This window comes from Haemorhous mexicanus, chromosome 2 (assembly GCF_027477595.1).
Source record: "Haemorhous mexicanus isolate bHaeMex1 chromosome 2, bHaeMex1.pri, whole genome shotgun sequence".
Classification (NCBI taxonomy): domain Eukaryota; kingdom Metazoa; phylum Chordata; class Aves; order Passeriformes; family Fringillidae; genus Haemorhous; species Haemorhous mexicanus.
The window spans coordinates 35,484,716-35,501,284 of NC_082342.1; the positions used below are offsets into that span (position 1 = coordinate 35,484,716).

Consider the following 16,569-nt stretch of genomic DNA (forward strand, 5'->3'; position numbering starts at 1 on the left):
AATTACATTAACAGCCATATAATGAACAATAGCAAGCCTAGATGGCTTTAATGGAGTTATTTATGATATTACTCTATGCTCAGCAATGGTAGCAGAATTATTTATGTAGTTGAGCTATGGAATTTCTCCTTCCAGTCATGCCCTACGTGTGCTTCACTGGAATACATCTTAGCACTTTTTTTGCAGATCTACGTCTGAGTGTTTCACAAAGTTAACGGAAAACCAACAGTAAGTCAGTGCTGACGTTACCAATTGAGCAGTCGTGGCCAGTCCAGTTGGGATCGCAGCTGCAGAGTCCAGTATCCGGGAGGAAGGTCCCATGACCAGAGCACTGATCCAGACAAGTGGCTCTTGGGGTCTCACAATTTGTTCCTCCCCAGCCAACCGAACAGTGACATTCTCCTCGGACACACACGCCTCGTCCCGAGCAGGTAGGATCCATACAGTCCACTACATGTGAGAAGGAAGAGGAAGCAGACAAGGAAAGCAAATGGAAATTTCATGAAGAAAGCTATCAGACTGCTGTCTACACAAACATATTTACACAGTATCTCAAGGTTTCAACCAAAAAGCCCTGCTGTGAACAAAACAGATGCTTCATGCAAGAAGTCAGTGGCCCTAAAAGGCAGTGAGACCTAAACCACCTACATGAAAAACAGAGTAAAATCTAGTGATGCAATCCATTCTTTTATGCCGGTCTGCACTAATAAGGGATCTTTCTGGTAAGAACAGGCTAATATCAATTAAGAATAGAATAAGAATAATATTCTATCATACACATAGTATGTCTTCATTTATTCTATTAGAATAACCTAAATTACTATTACTAATGAATTTGAAGCTGAGCCCTAGTTTTCTGAGAGAGAATTTTGCATAAAGATTCAGCAGAAGCTGACATTGTTATTCAGAAAAATACATGCTTAAATTGAAGAATGTGCTTAAATCTATACAGGTTTCATGGAGACTTAAAGAAATTTCACACTGAAATATATCCATAGATGGTTTTCCTGGAATAAGGATTAAAATAAAATCATGCCTTTTTTATAATGGTGTTCTTCTGGTTTTATTTTTGATCAATTAATGCTCTTCTTTAAATGTTTGAGGTTTACTTCCCCCTACACAAAGAGGCATTTTCCTAACAAGATCAGAGACCATTTAGTTAGGGGTATAGCAATGTACACCAAAAGACCAAATGTACTCCCTCCCTGATGCCTGAGTTATGTGTTTTGTAGGCAACTGTCAGCTGCTCTGCCCACAGGGGAATTTCACCCAGCAATCAAAAAATATGAAATGCACCAGACACCCTCCCAGAAAAACTGACTGGAGGAGTCGATCGTCTATTTATAGATAAAAGCTGATAGGACAGCCTAGAGAAATTCTTCCTGTCTTTTGAAATGGTGTGTGGCAGCTCCCTGGGGATTGGTGACAAGTGTCAGTCTGGCTAAGTAGCACAGGAAAACTGTCCAGCTTCTGGCTCTGATACAGCAAAGCAGAACATGGCTACCGCACACACGGCAGGTTTGTGGTTCAGTTTTTACCCCTGGAAAAGCTAGTAAGAATTCCACTGACCTGTTTAAGATCCAGAAACCTTAAAAGGAAACACAACAGCTGTTCTGATAATTCCCTGGATTCTCAAACCCTTCTCAGTCTGACAAGTAATGGCTCAGTTATTACTATCCCAAGGCATGAGAGAGAATTTTCTTTTTTGTTTGATTCTTGGAGCTCTGCTCATAGCTGGAACAATCCTCAAAAATTTTAAGAGGCTGGAAAGGATGAGTCCATAAATCTCCTTCACTGTTAGTGAGCTGGGAGCGAGGGTGCCAATTTTAGCATGAGACCCTTGAAGCCCTGGCCCTGTTCTTTCTCAGCAGTAATAAGTATGAAAAGGACTAAGGGATGGAGTAGCAGCCTCGTCCGTTCTCAGCAGATGGTTTGAACATAGAGAACAAAGATCACAGGCTAACTGACAAGAGGCTACCTCCAGGCAATTAATCATCCCCTCTGAAGGTCAGTTGGGAAAAAGGTGAGTTTTACAGGGGCCTCCATCACAGGAGGCAGACAATCTGCTATCTCAGCTCTAACACAGACGATTATAGGAGGCGAATGTGCATGTCAGAACCCCCCATTTATCATAATCCCAAGGCCATTTTTCACGTTGAAATGAGCCCTTTCAGAAAATGTCACACACAACGGCTACTTTAATCTCAGCCTCACTGGATCTATCTCTTTAGACTTTCTGCACCATTGGAAGGACCCTGGGACAGGATTACAGGCTTCTGCTTTCTTCTTAATCAATTGCTTTGTGGATTTGGAGTACAATGGTATATTTTTAGGGAGTTCTGCTTGACAAATTTAGCTGCTCAGCTCTGGGAGAAGCAGAGATGAGGAGCTGGGCATGAGGGCAGAGCTGCCAAGATCTAGTATACCTGGAAAAGAAAAAAAAAAATCCTATGTCTGTGTTGTTGGTTGGAAAATGTCCCAAATGGCCAACTTTGGTTGGAAAATGCCCTGTTTATAGTTAAGCCTTGTGCAGAATCTTTGCCAGGGAGATAAATCATGTAGCAAGCAAGGTTAGTGCCTCTTCTACACTCTTCCCCAATATGCTTCATGCTTCATTGGTCACACAAGTTATTAGGCTTATTCAGTGCCCAAAGAGTAACTTCTCATATTTCACTTCTTAAATTTGCTCCCCTCCCTGCAATGTCTCACTGGCTTAGGCCATGCCTTATAAAATATAGGCCAATAAACTAAGGAAAGAGAAAAGAAAATCTCGCATAGGATTGTTGGCTGATATTTTATAAACATTGCTGAACTTCTATGGGGGAAAAAGAAAAGACAGAAGAAAACCTGGAATGAAACCCATTACAAACATGGACCAAGCAGTGAAGCTACGAGAACTGAGAAATAATAAAAAGTAATCAATACCAGATGGCCCCTCTTAGAAGAGAAATTAAAGAGTAAAAGCAATTTAAAAAATAGTATAAATCAACTTTTTTACTAAATCTAAATACATATGTATATGTTCTCAAGATTTCCCACATGGCATATTTCTGAGCTGTTTCCCCCCCATCACAACGTAATACAAATTATGCCTTGAGTATCAAAAACATGCATGCTTGGAAAAATACTAAACAGCCCATAAGAAAACAGAACAGAACAAAGAGAACAGCCCATGTTCTCTTTGTTCTTCCTCCTTTTTCAAGTTTTGACCTAGTGGGACTGACACTGTCCCCTGCTACAGTGATAACATAAAATAACTGAGCAGTGCCTGGCTTTTCTGCTTTAAACGTGACCAGGGAAATAAAGGTTCCTGTTAGAAAAAGGGCAAATCTCACTCTGATTTACACACATTAAACACTTCTGGCTGGAGGCAAAATCAGGATCTTTTCATTTCTGTTTATCCAGTAAAGATATGATCTAGTAAATAGGAGGTCTACAGAGATGCTTTAAAGATACTTGAGTAGTCAATCTTTGGGTTTTGCATGCCCCACAGCTTCACTGAATTGTGCTTTAAGCCAAAATGAGGCTTTCACAAGAGATGGCTTATTGTTACAAGAGCTGATATTGTCTTCAATTCTAACATTTACTGACACGGAAGCCATGCTACATCAGAGATGTCCCACTCCAGTACATTATACACATCAAAAGAATTGCTAAATTAGATGCCATTTGAATGTCTGAATTCAATTCAGCCTATTTTCATTGCCTATAAAATAAAGCCATTTCAGATAAATCTTTATCCTGCATACATGAAGACAACCATAAATTAATTCAAGCCATTGTCATTCTTAAATGTATCAAATGATGTCTTTAATCTATCAAGCGGCAAAGAGGCCTTATATATGTACTTGTAGAAGCACAATTTAAGAATAATTATTTGTCAAGTCACCAGCATAGAATTCTGGGAATAGTTTTCAAAAGTTTTGAACATTATTCTTTAAATAATGCACTTTTTGGATATTTATTTATACTCTCTGAATGATTTATACACTTGCAAAACTGTTCACTTTTTCATTAGCAGTAAGAAGCAGTCACAGTCTCAGGAAGATAAAGGTTTATGTTGGCAGGTGACTTCCTACACAAAAAGATTAAAGATAAGTACTAAAAGCAGCTGTAAATCTAAATGCAAATGAGAAATGTTTGGGGGGCTAATGTGAGAAAAAAGCTATGGAAATGCCATGAAAATAATATGTGACTTTGAAGCAGAATTTAATTCAAGTCCTGAGCATTTCTAAGCTTTTAAATCTGGCAAGGACCAGGGACTTCCTCTCACACGGCACCATTTTGTGTATGTAAGCAACTGAAATTGCTTGGCATAGCACAGCAGAGAAGAAAGCACTGTAAAAGTAATTACACGTTTAGATGTGTAAATGGAAACGATGCTTTAATAAGAACATTTGAACATATGATTAGATGTTCTGGTCTTTCAACTAGATTCTTCTATCTGAAGCATTTGATAGCTTTTCATCCAATTATTGAACAAGCATGATAGCTAACCAGCAGTTATGACAACATATCATTTTTATGTTGTATCCATCTATTGTACCTCTAAGATGCCTATTATTGTTCTGTTTAAGTGCCAGTCCAATTCTGAATTGCCTCCATCCATACAATTACAGAACAACAATCAAAGAAAAAGGCTAATTGAAGGCATCCTGCAAATACCTTCTTCACAGCTCTCGCCTTTGTATCCTGGGTTGCAGATACAGGTGCCCATGATGCACGTGCCATGGTTATTGCAGGAGACATCGATGCACTGGTTGGTTGGGACATCACACTCTGCTCCCTTCCAGCCACTGTGGCACAAGCACCTTCCTTTCATGTACTGCCCATTTCCACTGCACAGCACTGGGCAGGACGCTACGGACAGACAATAAAAATCATATTAAAACAAATAGAAAATCATTTCAAAAAGAAACACAAGAGCCCAGCATGCAATTTACATTCTTCATATACAGTCTTCACCGGGGTATGCTGCTGTTTGTTTTACCAAAACCAAATATTTTATATGGATGATATCCAGCTTTTAACTATATTCTCCTATGAGTGTTCAAAACAAAGAAACAGTGCTCCTAAGTTAGATTATCTTCTTGCTTTGTGTCTCTGATACCTTTTTTCACTAACTAAACTCATAGTTTTCTTATATTCTGATTTCACAATGTACTGATGTCTCCTTTCCGGAGCATCACTGACCTCAGATTGTTTATCACTATCCCTGACCTGCTGCTGGACTTTCCTTGACACTGTCTCTGCTGTGGACCTCAGTGGCACACAAATCACTCCCCTGTTTTTTTCTGAGTTAACTCTCAGTTTTATAGGTTTCAGTTGCTTTGCTCAGAGCCCAGAATGCCACATTGAGACTGTTTCCCTGATTTAGCTCATGTCATACCATCAGCTATTAACTTTCTTGCCTGAAAGGGTTGTCAAGCACTGGAGCAGGCTACACAGAGAAGTGACTCAGTCACCATCCCTGATGGAATTTAAAAGATGTGTTGATGTGGCAAATGGGGAATTTGGCTTAGTGGTGGACTTGGCAGTGCTGGCTTAATAGCTGAACTTGATGAAAAGAGTTTTGGAGGTCTTTTCCAACCTTAACAATTCTATGGTTCTAACCGAATGCCCAGCCCCCATTTTGGGTTATCACCTCTGTTGGACTCGATCCATCACCAGCCACAAGGCAAAATTGGCCTCTACTGTTTCCAAGCTCCCTGTAATAAAATCTGTGTAAATTTATCCTCTGAAATTTGTATAATTTATAAAGGACTCATAAAGGATTTTTAATTGTCCTTGTTTCCAGCAAAGTCAGTTGACTCTCAAGGCCACCCAGATACAGGATTTCTTCCCCGTGATAAAGGGGAGAAAAAGAAAATGACAAGCTCAAACTGTAGCATGATGGATCCCAGGATTAAGCATTTTCAGAGCTAAATTTGGAAACTGCCAGGCAGAGTTGGATGGGATGAAATGAAGGATACAGAACAGGTTCCCCAAGGAAGCAGAGGGCATCAAGGACCAGACCTCACCCTCCATGACCAGTTTTTTGTAATCACTGCTCTCCAAGCTTTCTCCAGCTCCTTTCAGATGATGCCTTCTCCTTATGCCATTCTCCACACCAGGCACATTATTTTCCTTTTGTCCTCTGTTCTGATTTTGCCAAGAAAGATGCTGATTTCAGTCCCTCAGAAACAACAGCCTTTTCCTGTTCACTCTGCCTTAAAACTTCTTGCTTAAGTCCTGTTCTCTTTAATTTTATTTTGCTCAAACTCTGCTGCAAGGACATATAGACAAGAGAGACTGCTCTTGTTCAATGCTGCACATCAGCCTTAGGAGAGAGCAGCTGGCCTTCTCATCTGCCTCTCGGAAAGGCAATTCATGAACAATTTTATGCAGGACAAATGTGAAATGAATATTCCATTCTGCTGCTTAATCCAACTGGATTAGGCATGTGATGAATCCTCTCTTGCTTTGCTCCTGACTTTGATTATGTGTGGGAAGGGGTATTACATGGTTAAGGAAAGCTTTCCTCTCCTTCTCTTCCATATTTTCAGACAGTAATCTCACAAAGTGCATCATGAGTTGTTTCCACAAGTCCTTATAGTCAAGTCAGTTTGAGTGTTCCAGAACTACAGCAGCCTCAACAGAATACAAAGCACTGCCAACTCTGACTGTTAAACCAGTTTGATATGCAGTGAACTGTATTTGCCTGACCAAGATAAAAGAGGCTTAGGAAAGAAAGGAATTTGGCAACTGTTATTACTAAGGAGCACTCTGTTCACTTTAAAGGAAACATGATGCCGTGGAGCATTGAAAGTGCATAATTTGCAAGATGGTATCTACCTATACAATATGAGACTTAAATTGTGTAAGATACACTGTATTGTGTGCATGGTTCACAGCACACTCACTCTGTAATTTCACTTTTAAGCTAAGTGATGGAATTTTCTGCCCCTCCCTTCTCAAATTTCAATGCTCAGTAATAGACATTGTTCTTTCAAGGCACTGGCAGGGGATAGTCTGCAGTTCTTTTCAACAAGAAGAAAGAATAACTGCCTTTAACCAGGGAGAGGTTGCTGAGAAAGACTTAGATGTTTCCTGACAAGACAGCTGATCACTCAGTAAAAGATCAGATAAATTACTGGCTATCTGCAGTGAGACTGACACTCCACAGAGCCTTCTGTAGAGAAGTCCTTCAGCATCACCTGGAAAGCACTGCTACAAATGTCAAGGCAATGGCAAGAACAAGACCTCCTCTGTAGCATGCAATAATGAATAAAGACAAAAGAGTTTCTGATTTTTTTCTCCTGTTGTTTATGCAACTCTTTTCCATATATAAAGATATATAATTATTATTTGATCATTCAGATTCCAACAATGTCTATGATGGCAAAATTATAGTAATTCTCTAGTGTGGTAATGATAGCAGCAATCCAAATGCATACTCTGTTTCTTGCAAAGTTGAGCATCAGCGAGTAAGATCTTTTGTTTGTTTACTTTATATAGAACTTGAAAGGGCCACCTCCTGCGCCCAAGAAAACCTTCAAAAAGCTTATGAAATACACCTCTGGTGACTTGCTCTCATTTATTTTGTTTAAAATAATTGGTTAATAATATGTTAGTAATTAACCATTACTAAAAAAAGAAAGGCTTTCTGCTCCAGAGTTTCCCATTCATTTGGATGTGAATTACAAGGCTGAACTGAAATAAAGGAACACCCAGGAAATCCATGGAATTCTTCATGTGAGCAGGAACCCGCTTGTTAAAGGATTACTGCTCTTTACAGGGATCGTGAAGGGCTGAAGATGGATACTGTAACAGCCTTACACATGCTGCCTTTGGAGGGATTCACAGGTCAAAAGAAGAGTCTTGGATGCCCCTGAAAACCAACAGGAAGTCAGTGCTGGAATCTTTGGATCTCATGCTCATGGCAACATGATCTATTTAACACACCCAGTGAGTGGATGTGCATATACAAACATAAATTTGGCACTCCAGGTATTTTTCTGTCTTCCTAAAGGCAGAGTGCAACATCTGAACCCAGATGATTCTGAATGAAAAGACAGATTTTAATAAAAGGTGTTCATTGCAGCTAGAGCATGTGCTCTGGTGAAATGAGAGACTGGCATCACTCCATTGAAAAGCCTGAGAAAGTTCAGGGTAGCCAGGGAGGGGAGGTGAGCTCCTCTGAAAGTGGATTCAGAACAAGAGTTTAAGTACTCTGACTCACAGTGAAGAAAGTTCTTCTCCTCCACAGACTCTACAGGGAGCCTTGGGGGAAATAAGCCCTGAACTTCTGCCCCTACTGAAAGTTAGGAGGTGTGAGCTGGAATATGCTATGGGACATGGAAAAAACTCCTTTTGTCTCCAGCTCTAGGGATTTGAAAAGGAGCTTGGAAATGCAAACCAAGTGTAAGGAAATGCAAACCAAGTGTAACCTGAGTCAGCAAGAAGTTTGACATAACAGCTCTCAGGGACACAGCTTGCCACATCCATCTTACTGGGCTGTGAACTCTGAAACCCCGCCGGGCTCAGCCCGGCCTCACTGCCTTGGCAGGGAGCTCCCGCCTGCCCTGGGGGTGCGCGGCTCCTTATCTCTGTCTCCTGCCTTGCTGCTGGGATGTGACCCAGCTCGGCTGGAGGGGGAGAGGGCTGGGGTTGGACAGAGTTTAGCTCTCTCTTGGGAAGGCGCCAGGCTGCTTTCCAAAGCAGCGATGAGCTGGGGTAAAGGCCTGACCTGCAGCCTTACCGCAGCTCCTTGGGTGGGCACAAATGCTTTATGCTACCTCCCTCCCCAGATTTATAAATCTGTACTTAGTTTGTTGGACCGTTTGAGCCAAAGAAGGCCTTGAAAAGGTTGATGCACAGTATCCTGCCATTTCCCACATGCAAGATTTTCATATCTTGGTTTGAAATGTGTTCTTACTAAAAGTATTTCAGTTTGTTTTTTAAATGTTTAAATAACCTAGAAAATTCAGGCCAAAGAAAACCCTTCCAAAGCCATTTATTAAAAATACTTATCACTTGAGCAGAAAAATGTATTATACTGTTTACTGGGGTAAGTCTCCTTCCCAGTCTTCCCAGTGTTTTTACTTTTGGCCAGAGTAATCAGTTGCTCCTGCCATTATCCCACTCCTAGCCTTATGCTAACGCTGCCCTATTCCCTACAGCCAGACTTGCCAGGTACTTTTTGTATAATCAGTATCTTAAAAGGAAGTATCATTATAGTGTTGTGCCACATCATGATAAAAGTGCTCTGCTAAACAAACCATAATGCCACATAAGTCTGGTTTTCTAAAGTCACTTCCAGAAGTAAATTTCCAACGTGACATTTGCCTGTCCACAAGCAGCCAAAGGGCCTGTGCTGCTGCTAAGAGCACAGCACTCATGATTAGTAAAGAATCACAGTGTCATTAAGGTTGGAAATGCCCTCTGAGATCGAGTCCAACTCTTAGCCCAGCACTGCCAGCCCACCTCTAAACCATGTGCCTAAATGCTGCACCTACACTCCCAGAGATGGTGATTCCACCACTTCCCTGAGCAGCCTGAATCCTTTGCTGAAGAAATTTTTCCCAAAAGCCAATCTAAACCTCTCCTGGCACAAATGGAGGATGTTTCCTCTTGTCTTATTGCTTACTTGGGAGAAGAGACCGATCCCCACCTGGCTACACCTTCCCTTCAGGTAGTTGTAGAGATCAGTAAGATGTCCCCTGATCCTTCTTTTCTCCAGGGTAAACACCCATGGGTCCCTCAGCCGCTGATCGAAAGGGAATTTAGCAAATTTTTAGCAAATTTGTGGCAAACAAAATTCACAGATGAACTTCTTTCCACTCTACTGCAGCATCCCCACACTGGGTGAAGAGTACTTTTCAGAAGGCACCGTCATGAATATAATTTCCAGAAGAAAAATGTTAACCGAATGGGAAAGGGAAACAGTTATCAAGCATAAATTCCTACCTCTGCCACAGTCAGGGCCCAGAAAGCCAAGGAAGCAATGGCAAGTCCCAGACACGCAGTCTCCATTCCCATAGCAATTACTGGGACAGTTATCCACTGATTCTGGAAAACAAAACAGAATTCAGAAACTTCTTTAGGTAAGAAAACAGCTCTGAGTTTAGGAGGCTCTGGATGGGCAGGACAGCTGAAACTTCAAAGCAATTGCTGCACTTGGGGTGAAGACATTAGTGTGAGCTGCACTAAACCCTGCTCACCCATTTACATCGATGGATGGTTCAACTGTGAATTCAGTGATTAAATATGAGCTGCTCGGCACCCACCAGGTTTGGAATTCTCTCAGTACCTGAAAACTTCCAAGTGTCTTTTCTTCCCGTATATTTTTACAACCATTTTTCTCTCTGAATTTATTGCAGGGATGCAATACACACCATTCTCATGGCAGAACATACACTTTTGGTCTGGTTTTGTTGACTCAATTAAGTGACCTTGAGGCATTTATTTGTGCCAAAAAAGAGCTGAGTGATGATAGATACGTTCCTGTATGAACTTACTCAACACAGACCCTTGGTTCATCCTATCTGCTTGTTCACAAAACACCTCTAACCAAATTTCTTATTTGCTCTGCAACTTTACATTGAATATAATAATTTGTATCTTTAACAGCTCAGAGTGCTGGGGCTAATATTCTATTTGGTGGAACAGGAATGGGCCTATTTTATATTTTCTTCTATTTCTAGTTATCATCTTAAATTCCCTGACTTTGGCAAAAACACCAGCTATTCATTTTTCAGGGAAGTTAACAGGTAAGCAAAATGTTATCTAGCACTTCTCTTTTAAAGAGAGTTCAGAATATTGGGACTAAAACATATCTTTCATGAAGGAACAACACAAGCTGGTAAACACATCAAAAAGAGAATGAAAATAATCTTATTTTCTTACACTAAACTGAATGAAGACTGCGTAAATGTGAGTGGGGCTTTGAAAGACATTGTAATAAATACCATGGCTCATTCTACAGTGCTATTTCCCATTTTCTCTGAGGGAGATGCCTATCAGATGAAAACTGGATTTGGTTATAGAGCAGGGGCACTGGTGATACACATGGAGTGGGATGAAAATCTCAGCCCTGTGAATAATGATTGCATTTGCACAGACATACTTCACAAGACCTTGTGGGAGCAAAGTTATTTGTAAACTCCCAATCAGTGCAAGTGAAGAGAACCAGTGACAGCAGAGATGTGCAGATTAGTTTCTAATCACAAATGAAAGGAACCAGTTTCTGGATGGGTGTTTGCCAAAGAGCAGAGGTTTCTGAAGGACATTTTAAAGACTGTGGTGTAATTCAATAATTCACAAAAGACAATAGCAAACTTAAATAATAAAGCCAGTTTAAAGCATTTATGTTCTAAGTCCTGGCTTCAGACAACTCATAAGCAGACAGTTCCATGCAGCGAGAAAGGTACAACGAAGTGCTGTCTGTTTTCTAACACTCAGTAGTTAAGCAGGTATTCACTTGGTGTGTGGAAATACAGTCACAACATGCAGTCAACTCTTTAGGCTTGAGCTGCCATCTTTGTTCCAATTAAAGAGCAGCCATGCTTCCTAGAATAAAGAAGTAATGACTAAGGCCTGTGCATTTATAGTGATATTTAAGAATATCATCTCTCACTTCATAGCAGGTACAAACACAAATCTATCCTGTAAATGAAAAGTTAATACTAGCCCATGTGTATCCAATCTTCAGAACTCTGACATGGGTTAACGTCAGAGTTTTGTTTTTGCTAAAAACAAAAATTAATTCACTTTATGACTTTTTTTCTCTATGCTTTTTTAAAAATACTTATATTTTTCTTTTCTTCAAGAAATATACCCAGAGATTTAGGAAAAGGAAGTTATTTATGTACATAGTTACACACATGAAGAACATACAGAGTGTGAGTTCTGTGAAACAAGATAATGAGATGGGCAAGGAGATTTAACCGCTCCTGCTGCTGAAAGGGTCAGTCCTTTTCCTCTAATCTTCTCATCCTAAGAACAACTCTAAGCTCCCTCTTCTTGTGCTGGTTCTGGCACTTGTCAGACCCTCCAGTCAGGTGGTTAAGATCAAAAGGTGGCAAAAGAAATGAATGCAGCAGAAATAAAACCTAAAGTTTTTTTTTTTTTTTCTGCCTGAAAACTGGGAAGAGAAGGGCTGTGCTATTCAGCATCAGTTCAGTTGTCCCATGACACCTTACCACCCCCACTGCCACAGTGGGCCAGGGGCTGCAAGGTGGAGCAACACTGCACAGACGTAACATGTGTGACCTTTGAAGTCAAGGGGAATACTCAGGGCATGATGCAGGACAGACTCCCAGCATTAACAACACCTTCTGAATATTAAAAACTGTTTTTAAAAGTTTTTTCTCAAGTTTTTGCTTTAATTGACTAAACTGAAATCTTGAAAAGGATCCATATAGCTTTCTTAGTATATTTTTGCAATATAATATTTAAGTAAAATAGTAAAAAGACCCACAGAAACATCTAGAAAGTATCTAGAAAGTAGCATAACATCAAGCATGGCAAGTGTTCCAAAGTGTGACAATGCACCACATCAGCTAAATGATAATCTTTCTTACTGGAAACAATATTTTGCAGTTACAGTGAGTTCAGCTGGTGTGTCTGCGATGCCTAGGACAAGATAGGCAAGATTCTGCACAGCAATTCAGTGTCCACTGCAGATTAAACTGAATTACTTTGTCCACTATTATGACTATGTATAAAGGGATTTAGAAGTTCAGAGTAACCACAGAAATGGAGCAGACCTGTGCTTAGATAACCAACCTTTCCACAATTTCTGGATGAATCCATGTAAGAACCTTTAGTCTGGTGGTGCATCCTTTCCTCCTCTGACTAGTTCAGCAGAGACACCTATAACTGGTAAGATCCCTGCTGACAGTGACTGACACTAACTCATTAAAAAAAATACATCTATATTTTCTGGCTCATATGCAGATCTGGCATTTCTCACTGTAAAGCTGCAGTGATATGAACACATATCACTTCATCTATCACTACATCCTCAATCTTTGGTTTCCCAGACACTTCTTTGCCAGTGTGGCCAAATTGCCTCATGCCATAGAGTGGCTAAAGGAATTCAAAAGGAATTAAAAAACAGGTGGATGAAACCCATTTTACCTTCTGCACTGAAGCACCTCAGTAGCTATTACTTGTGGCCTGAATACCCTCTGCTATTAATAATAGAGTAGGCCCTTAAAAATCCTTTCATCCCATTTCACTGCTTTCTCTGATGTCCTTTGTTTTTCCAATATAGCCAAAAGTAACATTTTTAATGTATTCTCATTTTACACTACCTCTATTTGCCCTGGAATAACCTAACTGATAGAGATGAGATGAAGTGAAAAGAAACTCTACTCCCCCTGTGACTTGTGCCACTTGCTGTTTTTTAGCAGTTAAACTTTCCTGGTGATTCAGGGCAATTAGGGTCTTCACACACTCCCAAAAGTTCTTCACTACTGAGAATCAATTCTGAAAAGTGATGAAGGTTCATGCAGTGCATCTTTGTCTCAAAGCTACTCCCAAACAACTCCAAAGTATTTCCATAAAGGAAGTGTTAAATGAACACACTTTTTTTCCTCAGAAACTCCAGAGCTAATGAGCACAAAACAAGGCAGAGATTAAGGCTTGTGAGGAGCAAGTCTGCAAGCTGTGTGTGCAACACTGAGCATGCTCCTTTTTAAATTCTTAGGCAGAATCACAAGCTGGAATTTCTTTTTACTTTGAAGATTGCAGGCATTAGCAGGTTATACTCACTCAAGGCTTTTCATAAAAACCTCTGTTTCCATCCTAGGACTGAATTTTGTTTCAGTAGTTACAGACTGCCAGCTGAGCACCTCAGATAATTTTCTGGCCCTTCTGGCATGTGTAAGTGCGCACACGTTCATGCACAGTGCTCTAACACCTACATTTCAAACTAAACAGGAGGAGGAGGATGACTTGGCATCAGAAATAAGGCAGTTGTGATGGGAGAACCCTGGAAAGAATAAAGAATCAGGCAGACATTTTCAGAAGCTAGGGCTTAGCCAAATTATTATCATATGGGATAGAACGGACACAAACATTCAGGGAGTCCCTAAGTCAGTGGCACAAAGCAGCTGTCTTTCTTTTTGAGTATGTTCACAGTCAACATTGCTACAGAGGTGACAACATTGCTCTCAGTCAATAAGCAAAAACAGGCCACTGCAGTTATGGCTGGCTTCTAGTCTCCATTATAGAGCTTATTCTGTAAGCTGTTCACATAATTAGAGGAGTATTTTCCAATATATACAAAATTCCATATGGTGTTTTATGAATAGTACCATGGGAACTCCTTTAGAGAATTATGACAATGTTTTTGTTTTGCTTTATTTAATTGTTAAAGTTCACTGTGAGACCATGAACAATTCTATTTTAGAAAGAGATACATATGTTCTCCGTTTCCAGTCTGATTCCCACAGTTTTCTCTTGGCTTCCAAATCCCTGAAGAGATCTGACTGACACCAGCCGGTAAGGGCAGAGATTAATAACTGGAGGGCCAGCCGATGGATGATGCATGATGCCTTCATCAGGTTTTGCTGCTGAATGAAAAGAGAACACTGAAAACAGTTTCCATGCCACCTTTCAACCACCAATGGCAGCAGGAGTGAAACTTCCGAAAGCAAACAACTCACACCAGGGGCACATGGGCAAAACTTGAGGTGGTGGGGTTTCTAAGAGGGAATGCAGAAGCTTGCCTATGGAATTAAGTGTTCTGCCAGCTTCACAATCTAATTAGCAACTGAAAAAGCAAGTCATTTAATGGAATCACAGAATTACTGGATGGTTTTGATTGGAAGGGACCTTAAAGACCACCCAGTTCCAATCCCCCTGCCATGAGCAGAGACACCTTCCACAAGACCAAGCTGCTCCACAGCCCATCCAAACTAGCCTTGAACACCTTCAGGGCTATGTCAACCACAGTTTCTCTGGGCAGCCTGTGACAATGCCTCATCACACAGTGAAGAATTTCCTCCTAATATCTAACCTAAACCTCCCAACTGGTCAGTTTAAAACTATTCCTGCTTGTCCTATCACTCCAAGCCCTTGTAAGAAGTCCCTCTCCAGCTCTTTTGCAGCCCCTTTAGGTACTGGAAGAGCTCTAAGGTCTCCTTGGCACCTTCTCTTCCCCAGGCTGAGAAACCCCAACTCCCTTTGCCTGTCTCCATAGAGAGGTGCTCAAATCCTCTGGGCATCTTTGCAGTTCTCCATTAGAAATATCCTCACTCTTCTCTGACAGAAAGTCTAAATGACATAATGAGACACTTGGTCTTCAGATCCACACTGTCATTTTGGAGAACAGTATGGAAATGCCCTGTCCAACAGAGCAGGTACTCCCTACCCTAGGACAGCCCACCTCAGCCAGGAAAAGGAGGATGTACAAAACACTTTCTGGGTTCATAAAAATAAGAAAGGGAAAACATCCATTAAGTGCAAAAGCCTAGACTTCTTCAAGAGCAAAACTCTTCTTCTGAAGTACTCTTTAAGATCCTTTCTGCTCATGAGCTTTAAATATCAAAGCAAAGAAAGAAACAAAAAATACTCTAAGTATCCTCAACAGCTAAAATTCAGCATATTGCATAAAATAACACTGATCTGCTATTTTTGCGATTTCTTTCAGGAGATTTTTTCAGTACAAGTAAACTCACAGCTGGCAGATTTTGAGGGAAACTTGGCTCAAACCTTTGTCCCATTGCTAGCTCTCCCACTGTAATCACCCTTTACTCTGAGAGAAGCCATAAATTGGCATGATCCAGCCCATACCCACAATAAGACTTCACACTATACTATTTTTTGTTTAAGGGTATTATCGAGTTCGATATGAAATCGCTAATTGTTACCATTCTCATTTTTTTTAGGCTGTTAATCTGAGGCATGGACAAATACAACACAGCATTTGCTTCATATTATAAATTGACTCATGTGACAGCAACAAAGCTCCCAGGCTAATGGTCTGCTCAGGGGACCACTTTGCTGCTGACAAAAAGCCCCATGAAAGCCAATTCTACTGTGGTGAACTCCATAAAGATCTGTCAGCCTGGCTCACAACTACCGACATGAATTACCTTTATCCAGATGCAACACAATAAACATAATTAAGAAGCTTGACAAATTTCTAGACTCTTGATGGACTTCTTTTTTATATACTCACCATGTTTGCTGGTCAGCAAACAGTATTTAACAGTATTTCTGCCTTATTTATTTACTATGCAACATCCAACTTAATAGCTTGTTTCCCTATCTTTGGGCCAGAGGCCAAGGCAGATGTTTGCCTGACACCAAATCCTATTAGAGGCTGCAGTAATACAATTGTGTGTTAAAGATAAATATTTTATAGCCTGCACTTGCCACCAAGCATCATCATTCCCTAGGCATTTAGAGGCAACTATCTATTGGCAAAGAAAAAATAGTTATCTAGCTGGCAACTGAAGGCAGTAGCTTTTTGGGAGTTAATAAGCACCAGGACTGCTTTCTAAGAACTGATTAAATGCCATTCAGTGCTGTGTGGCTGTGTGAATTCAAATGTAACTGTTTCATTTGATAACCTCA

General features: G+C 40.5%; 1 protein-coding gene across 3 annotated transcripts in view; it reads right to left on the minus strand.

Annotated features, from left to right (window-relative positions):
- TENM4 (teneurin transmembrane protein 4) overlaps positions 1-16,569 on the minus strand; it is a 600,039-nt gene that overhangs the window by 144,785 nt on the left and 438,685 nt on the right. For all 3 annotated transcript variants that reach the window (XM_059838450.1, XM_059838449.1, XM_059838451.1), the window contains 3 exons: positions 9,949-10,050; positions 4,666-4,860; positions 250-450 (listed from right to left, as the gene is read on the minus strand). In XM_059838450.1, the coding sequence (XP_059694433.1) occupies positions 250-450; positions 4,666-4,860; positions 9,949-10,050 (498 nt within the window). The remainder of the gene's footprint in view (positions 1-249; positions 451-4,665; positions 4,861-9,948; positions 10,051-16,569) is intronic.